Source organism: Balaenoptera ricei, chromosome 15 (assembly GCF_028023285.1).
Source record: "Balaenoptera ricei isolate mBalRic1 chromosome 15, mBalRic1.hap2, whole genome shotgun sequence".
In the NCBI taxonomy this organism is placed as follows: domain Eukaryota; kingdom Metazoa; phylum Chordata; class Mammalia; order Artiodactyla; family Balaenopteridae; genus Balaenoptera; species Balaenoptera ricei.
Window position 1 is genome coordinate 24,408,073 of NC_082653.1, and position 14,852 is coordinate 24,422,924.

Here is a 14,852-nt window from a genome sequence, read left to right on the forward strand (position 1 = left end):
TGTTGATACTTTGACCTCTTCCCATGAATCATGAATGTCCTTTACAGCATCTAGAACAGTGAATCCTTTCCAGAAGGTCCTTGTAGGGTTTTTACCCCCATCCTCCTTTCTTATGACTTTGGGGAGTTCTCATTTTACTAAATCATAAAATATACATTCTTAAAAACATGAATTTTATTATAACTAAATTATACCTCAAACCTAGTTTAAGCACATGCATACACTTACACTGACAAAAGCTAACGTTTGTTAAGCTCCTGTGTGTGGCAAACATTGAGCTAACTGCTTTACCTAGGAGTGATTTTGTTTAATCCTCCAAGCAGCCCTGTGAAATAGAGATTAGCATCCCCATTGCACAGCTTGGGAAACTGAGGGTCATACAGTTTCAGTAATGGATACCTGTGTGTGCTGAGGCACTAAGTAACTTTCATCTTTTAGTTTCCCATTTAGGGAATCTATTCTGGCAGGTTAGTTTTATCCTGTTGGTATCGATTACCTTCATGGACCTGTTTGTAAGCTGACTAATTGTAAGCTGACAAATTCCTATCTCCTTGTCCCCCTGCCTCACACACATTTTTCTCCAGTCAAATGCCCTAGGAAGGCCAAGGTGAGTGGATGAGAAAGATCTTAGTCCTTAGTGTTGTCTATCTTTAATTGAACTCCAGTACTGAATACTTTTATTTTTTTATTCCTTTAATTAATTTTTATTGGAGTATAGTTGATTTACAGTGTTGTGTTAGTTTCTGTTGTACAGCAAAGTGAATCAGTTACACATATATCCACTTTTCTTGTTTTAGATTCTTTTCCCATAAAGGTCATTACAGAGTATTGAGTAGAGTTCCCTGTGCTATACAGTAGGTTCTTATTAGTTATCTATTTTATATATACTAGTGTGTATATGTCAATCCCAAGCTTCCAGTTCATCCCTCCCCCCCATACCCTTGGTAACCATAAGTTTATTTTCTACATCTGTGACTCTATTTCTGTTTTGTAAATAAGTTCACTTGTACCATTTTTTTAGATTCCACATGTAAGCGATATCATATGATATTTGTCTTTCTCTGTCTGGCTTACTTCACTCAGTATGACAATCTCTAGGTCCATCCATGTCACTGCAAATGGCATTATTTCATTCTTTTGTGTGGCTGAGTAATACTCCATTGTATATAGGTACCACATCTTCTTTATCCATCCATCCATCGATGGACATTTAGGTTGCTTCCATGTCCTGGCTGTTGTAAATAGTACTGCAATGAACATTAGGGTGCGTGTGTCTTTTCAAATTATGGTTTTCTCTGGATATATGCCCAGGAGTGGGATTGCTCTATTTTTAGTTTTTTAAGGAAATAGAGGTATGTGTAATAGTCAGCTTTGGCTGTCATAACAGGATAGCACAGACTGGGTGGCTTAAACAGCAGAAATTAGCTTCTCACAGTTTTGGAGGCTAGAGGTCCAACTTTAAAGTGCCATCAGCAGTGGTTTTTTGTGAGGCCTCTCTTCCTGGCTTGCAGATGGCCACCCTCTCACTGTGTCCTCATGTGGCCTTTTCTCTGTACATGCACAAAGAGAGCTCTGGTGTCTCTTCCTCTTATATAAGGACACCAATTCCTATCAGATTAGGGCCCCAGTCTTACGACCTCATTTAATTACCGCTCTAAAGGCTCTGTCTCCAGATATAGTCATATTGTGGATTAAGGAGGCTTCAACATATGAATTTCAGGGGGAACACAATTCAATCCATTTTAGTATGGAAAGCTGAAGTGTGTAGGATGTTGCCGAAAAGTTTTTGTTTTGTTTTTAATAAACTGCAGCTGTGAAATAGTTTTCTTGGCCAGCAAAATGATGTCTTATGCTATCTTCCTGGAGCTTAGATAATAAAAATGTTAGAGAACTTTTTAGGCTTCTCAGAAAGTACCAGTTATCTCTTCTGTTGATTCAGATAAGAACACATGGATCCATCTGCAGGGAAAAAATCACTCAAAATGTTAGTCAGATGTAGAGGAAGCCACAGGCCTGGTAATTATCAATTTATAGGTGACACCAAGCTGATTTACACAGCATATGAGCTAATTGAGAATCATCTCAGAGAGCTGGAAAGCAGAGCCTAAACTGCAACAGGAAAATTTACAGGAGTGTTTGGGAAATACTAATGTTTTAACAGATAAGAGGAGAGAAGAGGTCTGCTTTTGCAGAAATTATTGGAAGTTGTGGGTGTTTTAGTTGTCAACCCGTTTAACGTTAACCAGCAGTGCATGTGGTAGCTACTGATAAAGCTGTGAGAAGTACAAAGACTGTACGATGCTGGGGTGCCAGTCCCCTGAGATTGTGTATAAGTTGGTGAATATAATGGGCCAGTGAGTTTTTCCTGGGGAGAGAATCCAAAACTTTCATCAGCTTTTCAAGAGATGAGTGACTAACAAAAGCTCAGGAATCTCTGGGGTGGAAGTCAGTCTCAGAACCCTGAATACTAGGGTAGGTTACATCTGAAGTGCTGTGTTTAGTGTGCAGGGTGTGAAGACTAGGTCTTAGGAACTGCCCTGTGAGGAACAGTTAGAGAAACTGGAGCTATTTACCTGGAGATAGGAGGTGTGACTAAAAATCCATCTTTTTGAAATTTTTCAAAATTAGAAATTTTTAGAAATCCAAACTCTTCATTTACTTTATTTTTGGGGGAAAAAATTATAGTTTTTGTTTGTTTGTTTGTTTTAAATTCACAAACTACAGAGGAACAGCAGGTGTACGGTAGAAAGTTTGTTCCCATCCCAGTGGTGACCTATTACCAGTTTCTCATTTGTTCCTCCAGGGATACTCTGTACGTGACCATTTTCGGGGGTGGAGGAGGGAAGAAGAGAAGACTGGCTCCTTTCTGTTTGTACTGATGGTGATGTAAGATAAGCACCATTCTGCCCCTGGCTCTTTTCACTTCGCTTTATCTTGCAAAGCATCCATTCCAGTACATACAGAATTATCTGATTCCTTTTTACAACTGGATAGTATTCTAGTATATGGGCGTAGCATAATTTATTTAACCAGTCCCCTGTTGATGGAAATTTGGTTTACCTCAAGTCTTTTTTCCTACAAATAACAGCCTTATGTATAGAGTTTAATGTGCTGGATATTTGCCTTTTAAACTTTGATAGATATTAACAGATTTACCTTCCATAGAAATTACTAGTTCATCTTTCCACCCTGTATACCCTTCCCAGTACAGGGCCTTTTTAAACTTCTTGATATTTGTCAAACTTGATAAGGAAAAAAATGGTATCTCAAAAAAAAAAAAAAATCTATCTCAGTATATTTTTTTTTAAATTGAGGTGAAAGTCACATTAAAAAAAATTAACCATTTAATTCAGTGGTTTATAGTACATGTACAATTTGTGCAGCCACCATCTAGTTCCAAAACATTTTCATTACCCCAAAAGGAAACCCTGTACACATTCAGCAGTTATTCTCCATTACCCCCAACCCCTGGCAACCATCTGCTTTCTGTTGGTGGATTTATCTATTCTGGGTATTTCATATAAATGGAATTTTAAAAATGTGACCTTTTATATCTCATATCATACGTCTTTCACTTATCGTGATGTTTTTGAGGTTCATCAGTGCTGTTGCATGTCAGTATTTCATTCTTTTTTATGGCTGAATAATATTCTTTGTGTGTACATACCAATTTGTGAAACATTGATGGACATTTGGGTTATTTCCACCTTTTGACTGTTGTGAATAGTGCTGCTCTGAACACATGCATACACAGGTATTTGTTTGAGCACCTGTTTCACTTCTTTTGGATGTGAACTTAGGATGGAATTGCTAGGTCATATGGTAATTCTATGTTTAACTTTTTGAGGAAACGTTAATTTCAGTGCAGTTGGTTTTTTTTTTTTTTTAAGGTTTTTTTGATTTGGACCATTTTTAAAGTCTTTATTGAACTTGTTACAATATTGCTTCTGTATTATGTTTTGGTTTTTTGGCCATGAGGCATGTGGGATCCCAACTCCCCGACCAGGGATTGAACCCACAACCCCTGCATTGGAAGGCAAAGTCCCAACCACTGGACCACCAGGGAAGTCCCTCAGTGTAGTTTAATTCACCTTTTTTTTATTAATGCAGTCGTAGATTATTTTATAGTCACTCTCTAATTTATAGAGAATGGAAAGGGGGCTAAGATGATTTGCCAAGCTCTGTGCTGGGACTAAATTCATATGACTTCATGTAATCCTCCTAACTACTTTGTTTTTATTTATTTTATTTTTAAAGAATTTTCTTGAATGTTGTATTCTTTTAAGGTTTACTTTAAAATTTTTTATTATGGGAAACTTCACACATATAAAAGCAGAGACATATATATGACAGTGTAATGATCCCCATTTACCTATTACCTACCTTCAACAGTTATCAACTGATGGTCTGTCTTTATCTCCACCCTCATTTACTCCTACCGTCCTCACTTTAGATTATTTTGAAGCATATCCCAGACATTATAAGATTTCACTTGCATATATTTCAGTGTTTCTATAAGATAATTACTCTTTAAACCATATTGTACACTCCCAAATTAATATCTTGATATTTTGAAATATCTAGTTATTTATTAATTTTTGATTAGATGATACATGTACATGATTCAGAAAATCTACAAATTCAAAAAGTTGTTCACTGAAAAGTATCCCTCCCACTGTATTCCCAGTGGCGTTATTCTCTTTGCCTTTGGCAAACCACTGTTTTCTATCCTTAAGAAGATTTAATGCATACACAAGCAAATACGTAGCTTTATTTTAAAGAAGGTTAAATTTTGGAGCCAAGATTTGAACCTGGATTCCCTGCCTTCAAAGTTTTTTATGTTCTTTATGCTGACCAGAATTTCTGTCTTACTCATCATTGTCAGTAAAATGGGACTGGTGCAAATAGGAGCTGGGTAATTATTCAGTTTCTTTCTTTACCTTAAAAAAAGAAAAGAGTAAAGGCTTATCTTTTTTCTTCCTGCTAGTATGTGTGTGTTACAGGAAAATCAAACCATAGTTAAGTAGTTTTTTTTTTTTTTTAAAGGTAATTTTAAATTTATTTATTTATTTATTTATTTATTTTTGGCTGTGTTGGGTCCTCGCTTCTGCGCGAGGGCTCCCCCCAGCCGCGGCAAGTGGGGGCCACTCTTCATCGCAGTGCGCGGGCCTCTCACCATCGTGGCCTCTCCTGTTGCGGAGCACAGGCTCCAGGTGCTCAGGCTCAGCAGCCGTGGCTCACGGGCCCAGTTGCTCCACGGCATGCGGGATCTTCCCAGACCAGGGCTCGAACCCGTGTCCCCTGCATTGGCAGGCGGACTCTCAACCACTGCGCCACCAGGGAAGCCCAGTTAAGTAGTTTTAAAAGAAGCATTTATATGCTCTCCTACTCAGGAACAGCCACAGTAAGTACCTTGGTACATATCCTTCCGTTCTTTATCTGTGTATATGTATATTATGTGCATATTTTAAAGAAGAAAACTTTTAAAATTTTAAAGAAAATGGGCTTAAGCCAATACTGTTTAATAATTTACTTCCTGGGGCTTCCCTGGTGGCACAGTGGTTAAGAATCCGCCTGCCAGTGCAGGGGGCACAGATTCGATCCCTAGTCCAGGAAGATCCCACATGCCGCGGAGCAGCTAAGCCCGTGCGCCACAACTACTGAGCCTGCGCTCTAGAGCCTGCGAGCCACAACTGCTGAGCCCGCGTGCCACAACTGCTGAATGAAACCTGCGCGCCTGGAGCCCATGCTCCACAACTACAACAAGAGAAGCCACTGCAGTGAGAAGCCCGCGCACTGCAAGGAAAAGTAGCCCCTGCTCACCACAACTAGAGAGAGCCCACGCACAGCAACGAAGACCCAACGCAGCCAAAAAATAAATAAATAAAAAATAAATAAATTTTTATAAAAATCACTAAAATAATAATAATAAGTTACTTCCTTAACAAGTAAAATCAAACATCTTTCTGGAGTTGCTGTATAAAGATGTGTGTGTCATTGTTCTTAGTGTCTGTGTGTTGTATTCCACTGCACGGATGTATCATTTAATCAGTATGCTATTAATGAACATATAGTTATCTTTACCTTTTTGCTGTTATGGAAACCACACCAATGAACCTCTCTATACAGATATCTATGTATATATAATTAGTTATTTCTTTATGGTAAATCCCCAGAAATGGACCTCAGAGACACACAGATTTACAGCGTAAAGGTTATTCCAGTTTATATTCCCACCAGTAGATACGAGTCTGTTTCCCTGCACCTGCTAAAATTGAACTTGTTTTTATAACTTTATTACTATTTTACTTGGGTTGGCATTTCATTTTAAAGGGAAGCTCTGACTAACTGCTGTCAGATTAAGGTGAGAAGCTGGTTTGTTTCTTGAGTGCTTTAGAGCTGGTCTCTGTTTTGACATTTTCTCTTTTGTTCTTTCCTCGACAGCAGCCCTTCTCAGCATCCCTGGCTTTGTCGAGCGGCTTTGCAAGCTGGCAACTCGAAAGGTGTCAGAGTCAACGGGCACAGCCAGCTTCCTTCAGGAGTTGGAGGAGTGGTACACCTGGCTAGACAACGCTTTGGTGCTAGATGCCCTGATGCGAGTGGCTAATGAGGAATCTGAGCACAATCAAGGTACTCGGGATGGGTTTCCTGAGAGGTGGGGAGCGTTCCTGTGGGTTCCTAGAGCCATTCTTGACCTCTTTTCCAAGCAGAATAAGTTGAAATTTGCTCAAAGTAGAATTTCCCTCAGGGCAGTCCTGGATCATGATTGTTAAGACTTTTGATAGCCAGTGACAGAACCTCTTTGAGCTCCTTTAAAGCAGACCTGATTTCAGGGACAGGGGCTTTGTTGCAGAACCCAAGGAATTGACTGGAAACATTACCGGAGCATTTTTAGGAACCCAGAGGGTTCTTTCTCTGTTTCCACTTCTTCCTACACGTTTCTTTAGTCTTATCTTTCCTCCATTCTGACAAGTAGGCTGCCTAGTAAATGTGTGGACTCCTAGTCTCAGCTCCAGCTCCTTGGTGAAGTACTCTGGCCTGTTTTGGGTGAGGTGCTCAACCCAGAGCATTTGATTCTGGGGTCAAATTGTACAAACCCAGGAATTCCCACTGGAATCATGCAGATAAAAGTGAAGGGAGGAATTTCGTTCCTGGGACGGCAGTGTGTGGAGCTCCGTGCACCTGCTTGGTCAGTGAAACTAAACAAAGCCTGTACACAACAGCAGCAACAACAAACATCCACATAAAGTCTGTGGAAGTTGTTCTCAGAGTGTACAACAAGTAGGGAAACATTTCTTCCAGAAAATCTACTAAAATTTAGTGAGAACATTGAGAGCCTATGACACTAGAATTTCTGCTTGATGCAGGTTCCACTCTGGACATGTGTGGCCTAAAAGGGCTCCCTCAGCTTCCAAACAAGGAATACAGAATCTCACTGGAAGGGGCAGGCTACCAGCTTTTCTCATCCCTTCCAGCTCCGAGTGGAAGAGGCTAAATTATTGATGAATATAGCCAAGAGGGCAGGGGCTCCTTTCTTTCTCCCTCCCCTCCCTCCCTCCCTCCCTCCATCCCTTTTCTCAACTTTCTTGAGATATAATCAACATGTAATATTGTGTAAGTTTGAATTGTACAATGTGTTGATTTTATACATTTATATATTGTAGAATGATTGCCACTGTAGCAATAGCTAACACCTCTGTCCCATCACATAATTACCATTTCTTTTTTTCTGGTGAGAATATTTAAGATCTGTTCTCTTAGCAACATTCAATTATATGATATAGTATTATTGGCTATAATCACCATCCTATACACTGGATACCCAGAATTTGTTAATCTTATAACTGGAAGTTTGTGTTCTTTGACCGATAACTCCCCATTCCCTCCCCCCCCCCCACCCCACCACTAGTAACCACCACTCTGTTTCTCTGAGCTTTTTTAGATTCTACATTAAATGATATCATACAGTATTTGTCTTTCTCTGACTTATTTGATTTAGCATAATGCCAGGGCCTCCTTCCCTCCACCCACCTCCATACTGTACTCATAGTACAGAAGCTCTACCCAGGCCCAGTAGGCCAAGAATTCTATGGCCCTTATCGCCCTTGCCCCAGCTCTCTTGTAGGACAGAGGTTCCACCATGTAGGCAGAGGCAAGCTGAGAAGGCTATAGAGGCTACCTATCCTGCTCAGAGTAATAACACTGAGATTTTGCCAGGGGGAGAGGTAATAGGTACGAACAGAATGTTGGGAAGTTTGAGCTCAAGGTCATTCTCAGAAACTGTAGATTTTGGTGGTACGAAAATAAAAGGAGCTCTTTTTAATTGAGAACAAAAAGCCAAACCATATGCCAGCTAGTTCACCAGAGAGAACCAAGGAAAGAGGTGGCTAAGAAGAACTTAAAGCTGAGGTCAAAACAAACCTCAGTCTCAAAAACTATCCCTGCCTGAATTTAATTGCATCAGACTTTGGAGCAATTTATGCCTCAAGGCATTGTCAAAAACAGTAGAGCATTCAGCCAGCAGTTAGTGGAGCCTGACAACTGTTTCATACTAGATGAGGCAGAAAGTTTAACAGAGATTTCAAGGAAAGAGCCAGACAAAGAGAGCCCTGCTAAAACACTGTCATCCAGGGACACATGCCCAAGGCTGCGCTCTCTGCCAAATGGCCTCATCAGTCCTCAGAGAAATAGACTTTACTGAAATAGGCTAGCCAGGGCATTAAACAAATAAACAAGAAAACAACCACAAGCCCTGAAAGAAGAAAGAGGGAAGAGTATCAAGAGTTGCTACAGTATTTACTGTAAATGTCCAGTTTTTAACAAAAATCGAGACAAGCAAAGAAACAGGAAAGTATAACCCAAACGTAGGAGAAAGCAGACAACAGAAATTGCCTGTGAGAGAGCCCACATACCAGAATTAACAAAGACTTCAAAGCAGCCATTATAAATATGGTCAAAGAACTAAAGGAAACTATCCTCAAAGAAGCAGTGATGACAGTGTGTCATCAAATAGAGAATATTAGTAATGAGATAAGAGATATAAAAAGCCAAATGGAAGTTCCAGAGATGAAAAATACAATAACTGGAATGAAAAGTTCACTGAGAGAGAGAAAGGAACAGAAAAAAATAGAAATAATAGCTGAAAACTTCCCAAATATGATTAATGTACACATCTGAGAAGTTCAAAGAACTGCAAGTAGAATAAACTCAAAGATTTACACCCATTCACATCATAATGAAAATGCTGACAGAGAAAATCTGGAAAGTAGCAAGGGAAAAATGACTCATCATGTTCAAGAGTATCCCAGTAAGATTATCAGCTTACTTCTCATCAGAAATGATAGAGGCCAGAAGGGAGTGGGATGACATATTCAGAGTGCTGGGAAAAAACTCAGCCAAGAATTACATCCAATAAAACCTTCTTTCAAAAATGAAGGTGAAATAAACAGCTTCCTAGATTTTAAACAAGAACTTAGGAAATTTACTACTAGCAGACCTGCCTTAGGAGAAATACTGGCTGAAAGCAAGTTACCTCGGCCAGTAATTCAAATTCACACAGCAAAAACACGAATAAAGACACAGACCTACTAGAGAATGGACTTGAGGATATGCGGAGGGGGTGGGGTGAGATGTGACAGGGTAAGAGAGTGTCATGGACATATATACACTACCAAATGTGGAATAGATAGCTAGTGGGAAGCAGCCACATAGCACAGGGAGATCAGCTCGGTGCTTTGTGACCACCTAGAGGGGTGGGATGGGGAGAGTGGGAGGGAGGGAGATGCAAGAGGGAAGAGATATGGGAACATATTGTATGTGTATAACTGATTCACTTTGTTATAAAGCAGAAGCTAACACACCATTGTAAGGCAATTATACTTCAATAAAGATGTTAAAAAAAAAAAAAAACACGGAGCATCAGTGAAGGTAATTGTATAATAATAAAAGACAATATATGTGCATATTTCTTCTCCTTAACTAATTTTAAAAGCAGTTGTATAAAACTATGTGTTTATAGTTGCATTGTTGAACCTATAACATGTAGAAATGTAATATATTTGACAATAACAGGTCAAAGAAAGTGGGTGGACCCAAAGTTGTATTGGAGTAAGGAAATTGGACAAGGTGGTAACTCGAATTGACAGGAATCAGTGAAGAAAATCAAAATGGTAAATAAGAGGGTCACTATAGCAGACTCTGTAAATATTTACTTGCTCTCCTTTCTTTTCTCAGCTGCTTTAATGGACATAAAATTTTATAAAGTAATAATTATAACAGTATTGTGTAACAATGTATACAATGTATTATACAGTATATTGTATTGTTCGGCTTTTAGCATATGTAGATGTAGTATGCATAATAATAATAGCACAAAAAGGGGGAAGAGGGAGCTCTGGGAGCCCTGGAATTAAGTTAATTTATATCTGAAAAAGAGTCTGTCAAGTTAAGATGTATATTGCAGGCAAGCCTTGTAGCAACTGCTAAGAAAGTAACTTTAGAAATATAGTGAGAAAGTCATTAAAGGAATTACAGTGTTATACTAGAAAATATTTACTTAATGCAAAAGAAAGTGTTAAAGGAAAACTAGAGGAATTTTAAAAAGTGAGCTATATAGAAGACAAAAAGTAAAAGGCAGAAGTAAATCCAACTTTGTCAATAATAACATTAAATGTGAATAGATTAAATAATTCATTCAAAAAACAGATTGTCATGTTGGATTTTTTAAAAAGATCCAATTATATACAGCTTACAGGATACACACTTTCTATTCAAAGGTAGAAATAGGTTGAAAGTAAATGACAGAAGAAGATGTATCATGCAAAGGACAACCATAAGAAAACTGTAGTGGCTGTACTAAGAGTGACTTTAAAACAAAAATGTTATCAGAGACTTTAAAAATAGATTTTATAATAATATAAAAGGGTGAATCTATCAAGAAGATATAACAGTGTGTATATCTAACAACAGAGCCAAAAATAAGTAAATGAAGCAAAACCAACAGATTCAAAGAGAGAAATAGGCAGTTCAACATGATAGTTGGAGACTTTAATAACCCATTTTCAATAGTGGACAACTATATAGAAGATCAGCAAGGAAATAGAAGACTTGAGCCACACTATAAGCCAACTAGACTGAACTGATAGAACACTCCACCCAACAACTGTAGAGAACATATTCTTCTCAAGTACACATGGAATGTTCTCCAGGATGGACCATATGCTAGGCCTTAAAAAAAGAACAACTCAGGAAAGTTAAAAGGATTAAAATTGTACGAAGTATGTACTCCAATCGCAAGGGAGAGATATTAGAAATTAATAGCAGAAAGAAATTTGGGAAATTCACAAATGTATGGAAATTAAGCAATACACTTGTAAATAACTGATGGTTCAAAGATAAAATCACAAAGGAAACTAGAAGATATTTTGAGATAAATGAAAATGAAAGCACAACATACCAAACTTATGGAATGCAGCTAAAGGATGCTTATAAATTTATAGCTGTAAATGCCTACGTTTAAAAAGAGCTCAAAAAATAACCTAACTTTCCGCCTTAAGTCATTGAAAAAAGAAGAGCAAACTATATTCCCAAAGCAAACAGATGAGAAGAAATAATAGGATTGGATTGGAAGTTAATGAAATAGAGAATAGAAAAACAATAGAGAAAATCCACAAAACCAAAAGTTGGTTCTTTGAAAAGGTCAACAAAATTGACAAACCTTTAGCTACACTGACCAAGCAAAAAAGAGACAAGATTCAAATTACTAAAATCAGGAATGAAAGAGGGTATATTATAATCAACCTTACAAAGATTTTTAAAAAGGACTCTAAGAGAATACTATAAACAACTGTATGCCAATAAATTAGATAACCTAGATGAAATGGAAAAATTATAAGAAAGATACAAACTCCTGCAACTGACTCAAGAAGAAATAGAAAATCTGAACAGACCTATAACAAGAGATTGAATTAGTGATGAAAAACTACCCCAAAGACAAACCCTGGCCCAAAAGGCTTCACTGGTTAATTCTACCAAGCATTTGAAGAAGTAACACCAGTACATCAGACTCTTTCATAAAATAGAAGAGGAAAGAACTTTTCTTAACTCATTCTATGAAGCCATATTACCCAGATATCAAAACAAGACCAAGGGCTTCCCTGGTGGCGCAGTGGTTGGGAGTCTGCCTGCCGGTGCAGGGGACACGGGTTCGAGCCCTGGTCTGGGAAGATCCCGCATGCCGCGGAGCAGCTGGGCCCGTGAGCCACAATTGCTGAGCCTGCGCGTCTGGAGCCTGTGCTCCGCAGCGGGAGAGGCCGCGATGGTGAGAGGCCCGCGCACTGCGATGAGGAGTGGTCCCCACTTGCCACAACTAGAGAAAGCCCTCGCACAGAGACGAAGACCCAACACAGCCATAAATAAATAAATAAATAAATATTAAAAAAAAAAAAAAAAGACCAAAAGAAAAAAAGACATCACAAGGAAATTACAGACTAATGTGTCTTACAAATATAGATGCAAAACCGCTCAACAAAATACTAGCAAACAAAATACAGCAGCAAAAACAGATTATATACCTGATCAAGTGTAGATACATAACTAAGTGGGATTTATGCAAGGTTGGCTCAGTATATGAAAATCAATTTAATATAGCATATCAATAGAACAAAGGACAAAAACTACATGATTATTTCAATAGATGCAAAAAAAACATTTGACAAACTCCATCTTCATGATAAAAACATTCAAACTAGGAATAGAAGGGAATTCCTCAACCTGTTAAAAAAGCATCTACAAAAAACCCACAATCAACATTATACTTAACAGCTGAAGACTGAAAGCTTTTCCCTCACTAGGATCAGAGCAAGACAAAGATATCTGCTCTTACTACTTGTATTCAACATTGTACTGGAGGTTCTGGCTAGGTAGTTAGGCAAGAAAAAGAAATAAAAGGCATCCACATTAGGAAGAAGTAAAACTATCTCTAGTCACAGATGACGTGATCTTTTATATAGAAAAACCTAAGGATGCACTAAAACACCGCTAAACCAATAAACAAGTTCATTCAACACAGTTTCAGGATGGAAGATCAGTATACAAAAATCAGTTGTATTTCTATACAGTAGCAATGAACAGACCAAAAATGAAATTAAAACAATTTCATTTAAAGGAGCATCAAAAAAGAATAAAATACTTAGTGATAAATGTAGCAAAGAAATATAAAACTTACACTCTGAATTCAAAGTGTAAAACATCATTGTTACTGAAAGAAAGAAAACCTAAATGAATGTAAAGACAGCTTATGTTCATGAATCAGAAGAGTCAGTATTGTTAAAGTAGCAATATTTCACACCTTGATCTACAGATCTATCTACAGATTCAGCATGGTCCCTATCACAATCCCCACTGGCTTTTTTACAGAAATGGACTAGCTGGTCCTAAAATTCATTTGGAAATGCAAGGGGCCCAAAATAGCCAGGACAATCTTGAAGAAGAAGAACAAACATGGAGGACTTACATTTCCTAATTTTTCAACTTAGTACAAAGCTGTAGTAATCAAGACAGTGTGCTACTGGCATAAAGAGAGACATATACAATGAAATAGAATCGAGAGTTCAGAAATAAACGCTCACTTATGTGGTCGGTTGATTTTCAACAAGAGTGCCAAGACCATTCAGTTGGGGAAACAATAGTCTTTTCAACAAATGGTACTGGGACCATTAGCTCTCCACATGCAAAAGAATGAAGTTGGAACCCCCTACCTCACATCATATATAAAAATGAACTCAAAAGGATCAAAGACCTAAATGTAAGAGCTAATCCTGTAAAACGCTTAGAAGAAAACAGGGATAAACCTTTATGACTTTGGATTTGGTGGTGGTTTCTTAGATGACACTAAAGCAGAGGCAGCCAAATGAAAAATAGGTAAATTGGACTTCATTAAAATTAAAACCTTTTGTGCTTCAAAAAACACCATCAAGAAAGTGAAAAGCCAGAATGGGAGAACATTTTTGGAGGGTGGAGAACATTTTTGCCAACCATATATCTAATAAGGGACTTGTATCTAGGAGATACAAAGAACTCCTACAGCTCCATAATGAAAAGACAACCCATTTCAAATTATGGGCAAAAGATCTGAATAGATTTTCTCCAGAGAAGATACAAGAATAGCCAGCAAGCACATGAAAACATGCTCAGCATCATTAGCCATCAGGGAAGTGCAAATCCAACCCACAATCAGATACCACTCCACACCCACTAGGATGATTATCATCAAAAAGACAGATAACATGGGGCTTCCCTGGTGGCGCAGTGGTTAAGAATCCGCCTGCCAATGTAGGGGAAAAGGGTTCGAGCCCTGGCCCGGGAAGATCCCACATGCCGCAGAGCAGCTAAGCCCGTGTGCCACAACTACTGAGCCTGCGCTCTAGAGCCCACGAGCCATAACTGCTGAGCCCACGCACCGCAACTACTGAAGCCCGCGTGCCTAGAGCCCGTGCCCCGCAACAAGAGAGGCCACCGCAATGAGAAGCCTGCGCACCGCAACGAAGAGTAGCCCCGCTCGCCGCAACTAGAGAAAGCCCGCGTGCAGCAACAAAGACCCAATGCAACCAAAGATTAATTAATTAATTAATTTTTTTTAAAAAAAGAGGTAACAGGTGTCGGCAAGGAGATGGAGAAATCAGAACCCTCATTCCCTGTTGGTGGGCATGCAAAATGGTGCAGCCACTGTGGAAAACAGTCTGTCAGGTACTGAAAAGGTTAAACATAGTTTCCGTATGACCTAGAAATTCCACTTGTAGGTATATACCCAAGAGAAATGAAAACATGTTTACGCAAAAATTTAGACACGAATG

At 38.6% G+C, this 14,852-nt stretch overlaps 1 protein-coding gene across 5 annotated transcripts in view; it reads left to right on the forward strand.

The window, feature by feature from the left end:
• Window positions 1-14,852, forward strand: part of TRPC4AP (transient receptor potential cation channel subfamily C member 4 associated protein) — a 76,599-nt gene that overhangs the window by 44,520 nt on the left and 17,227 nt on the right. For all 5 annotated transcript variants that reach the window (XM_059898451.1, XM_059898450.1, XM_059898454.1 and 2 more), the window contains exon 8: window positions 6,445-6,630. In XM_059898451.1, the coding sequence (XP_059754434.1) occupies window positions 6,445-6,630 (186 nt within the window). The remainder of the gene's footprint in view (window positions 1-6,444; window positions 6,631-14,852) is intronic.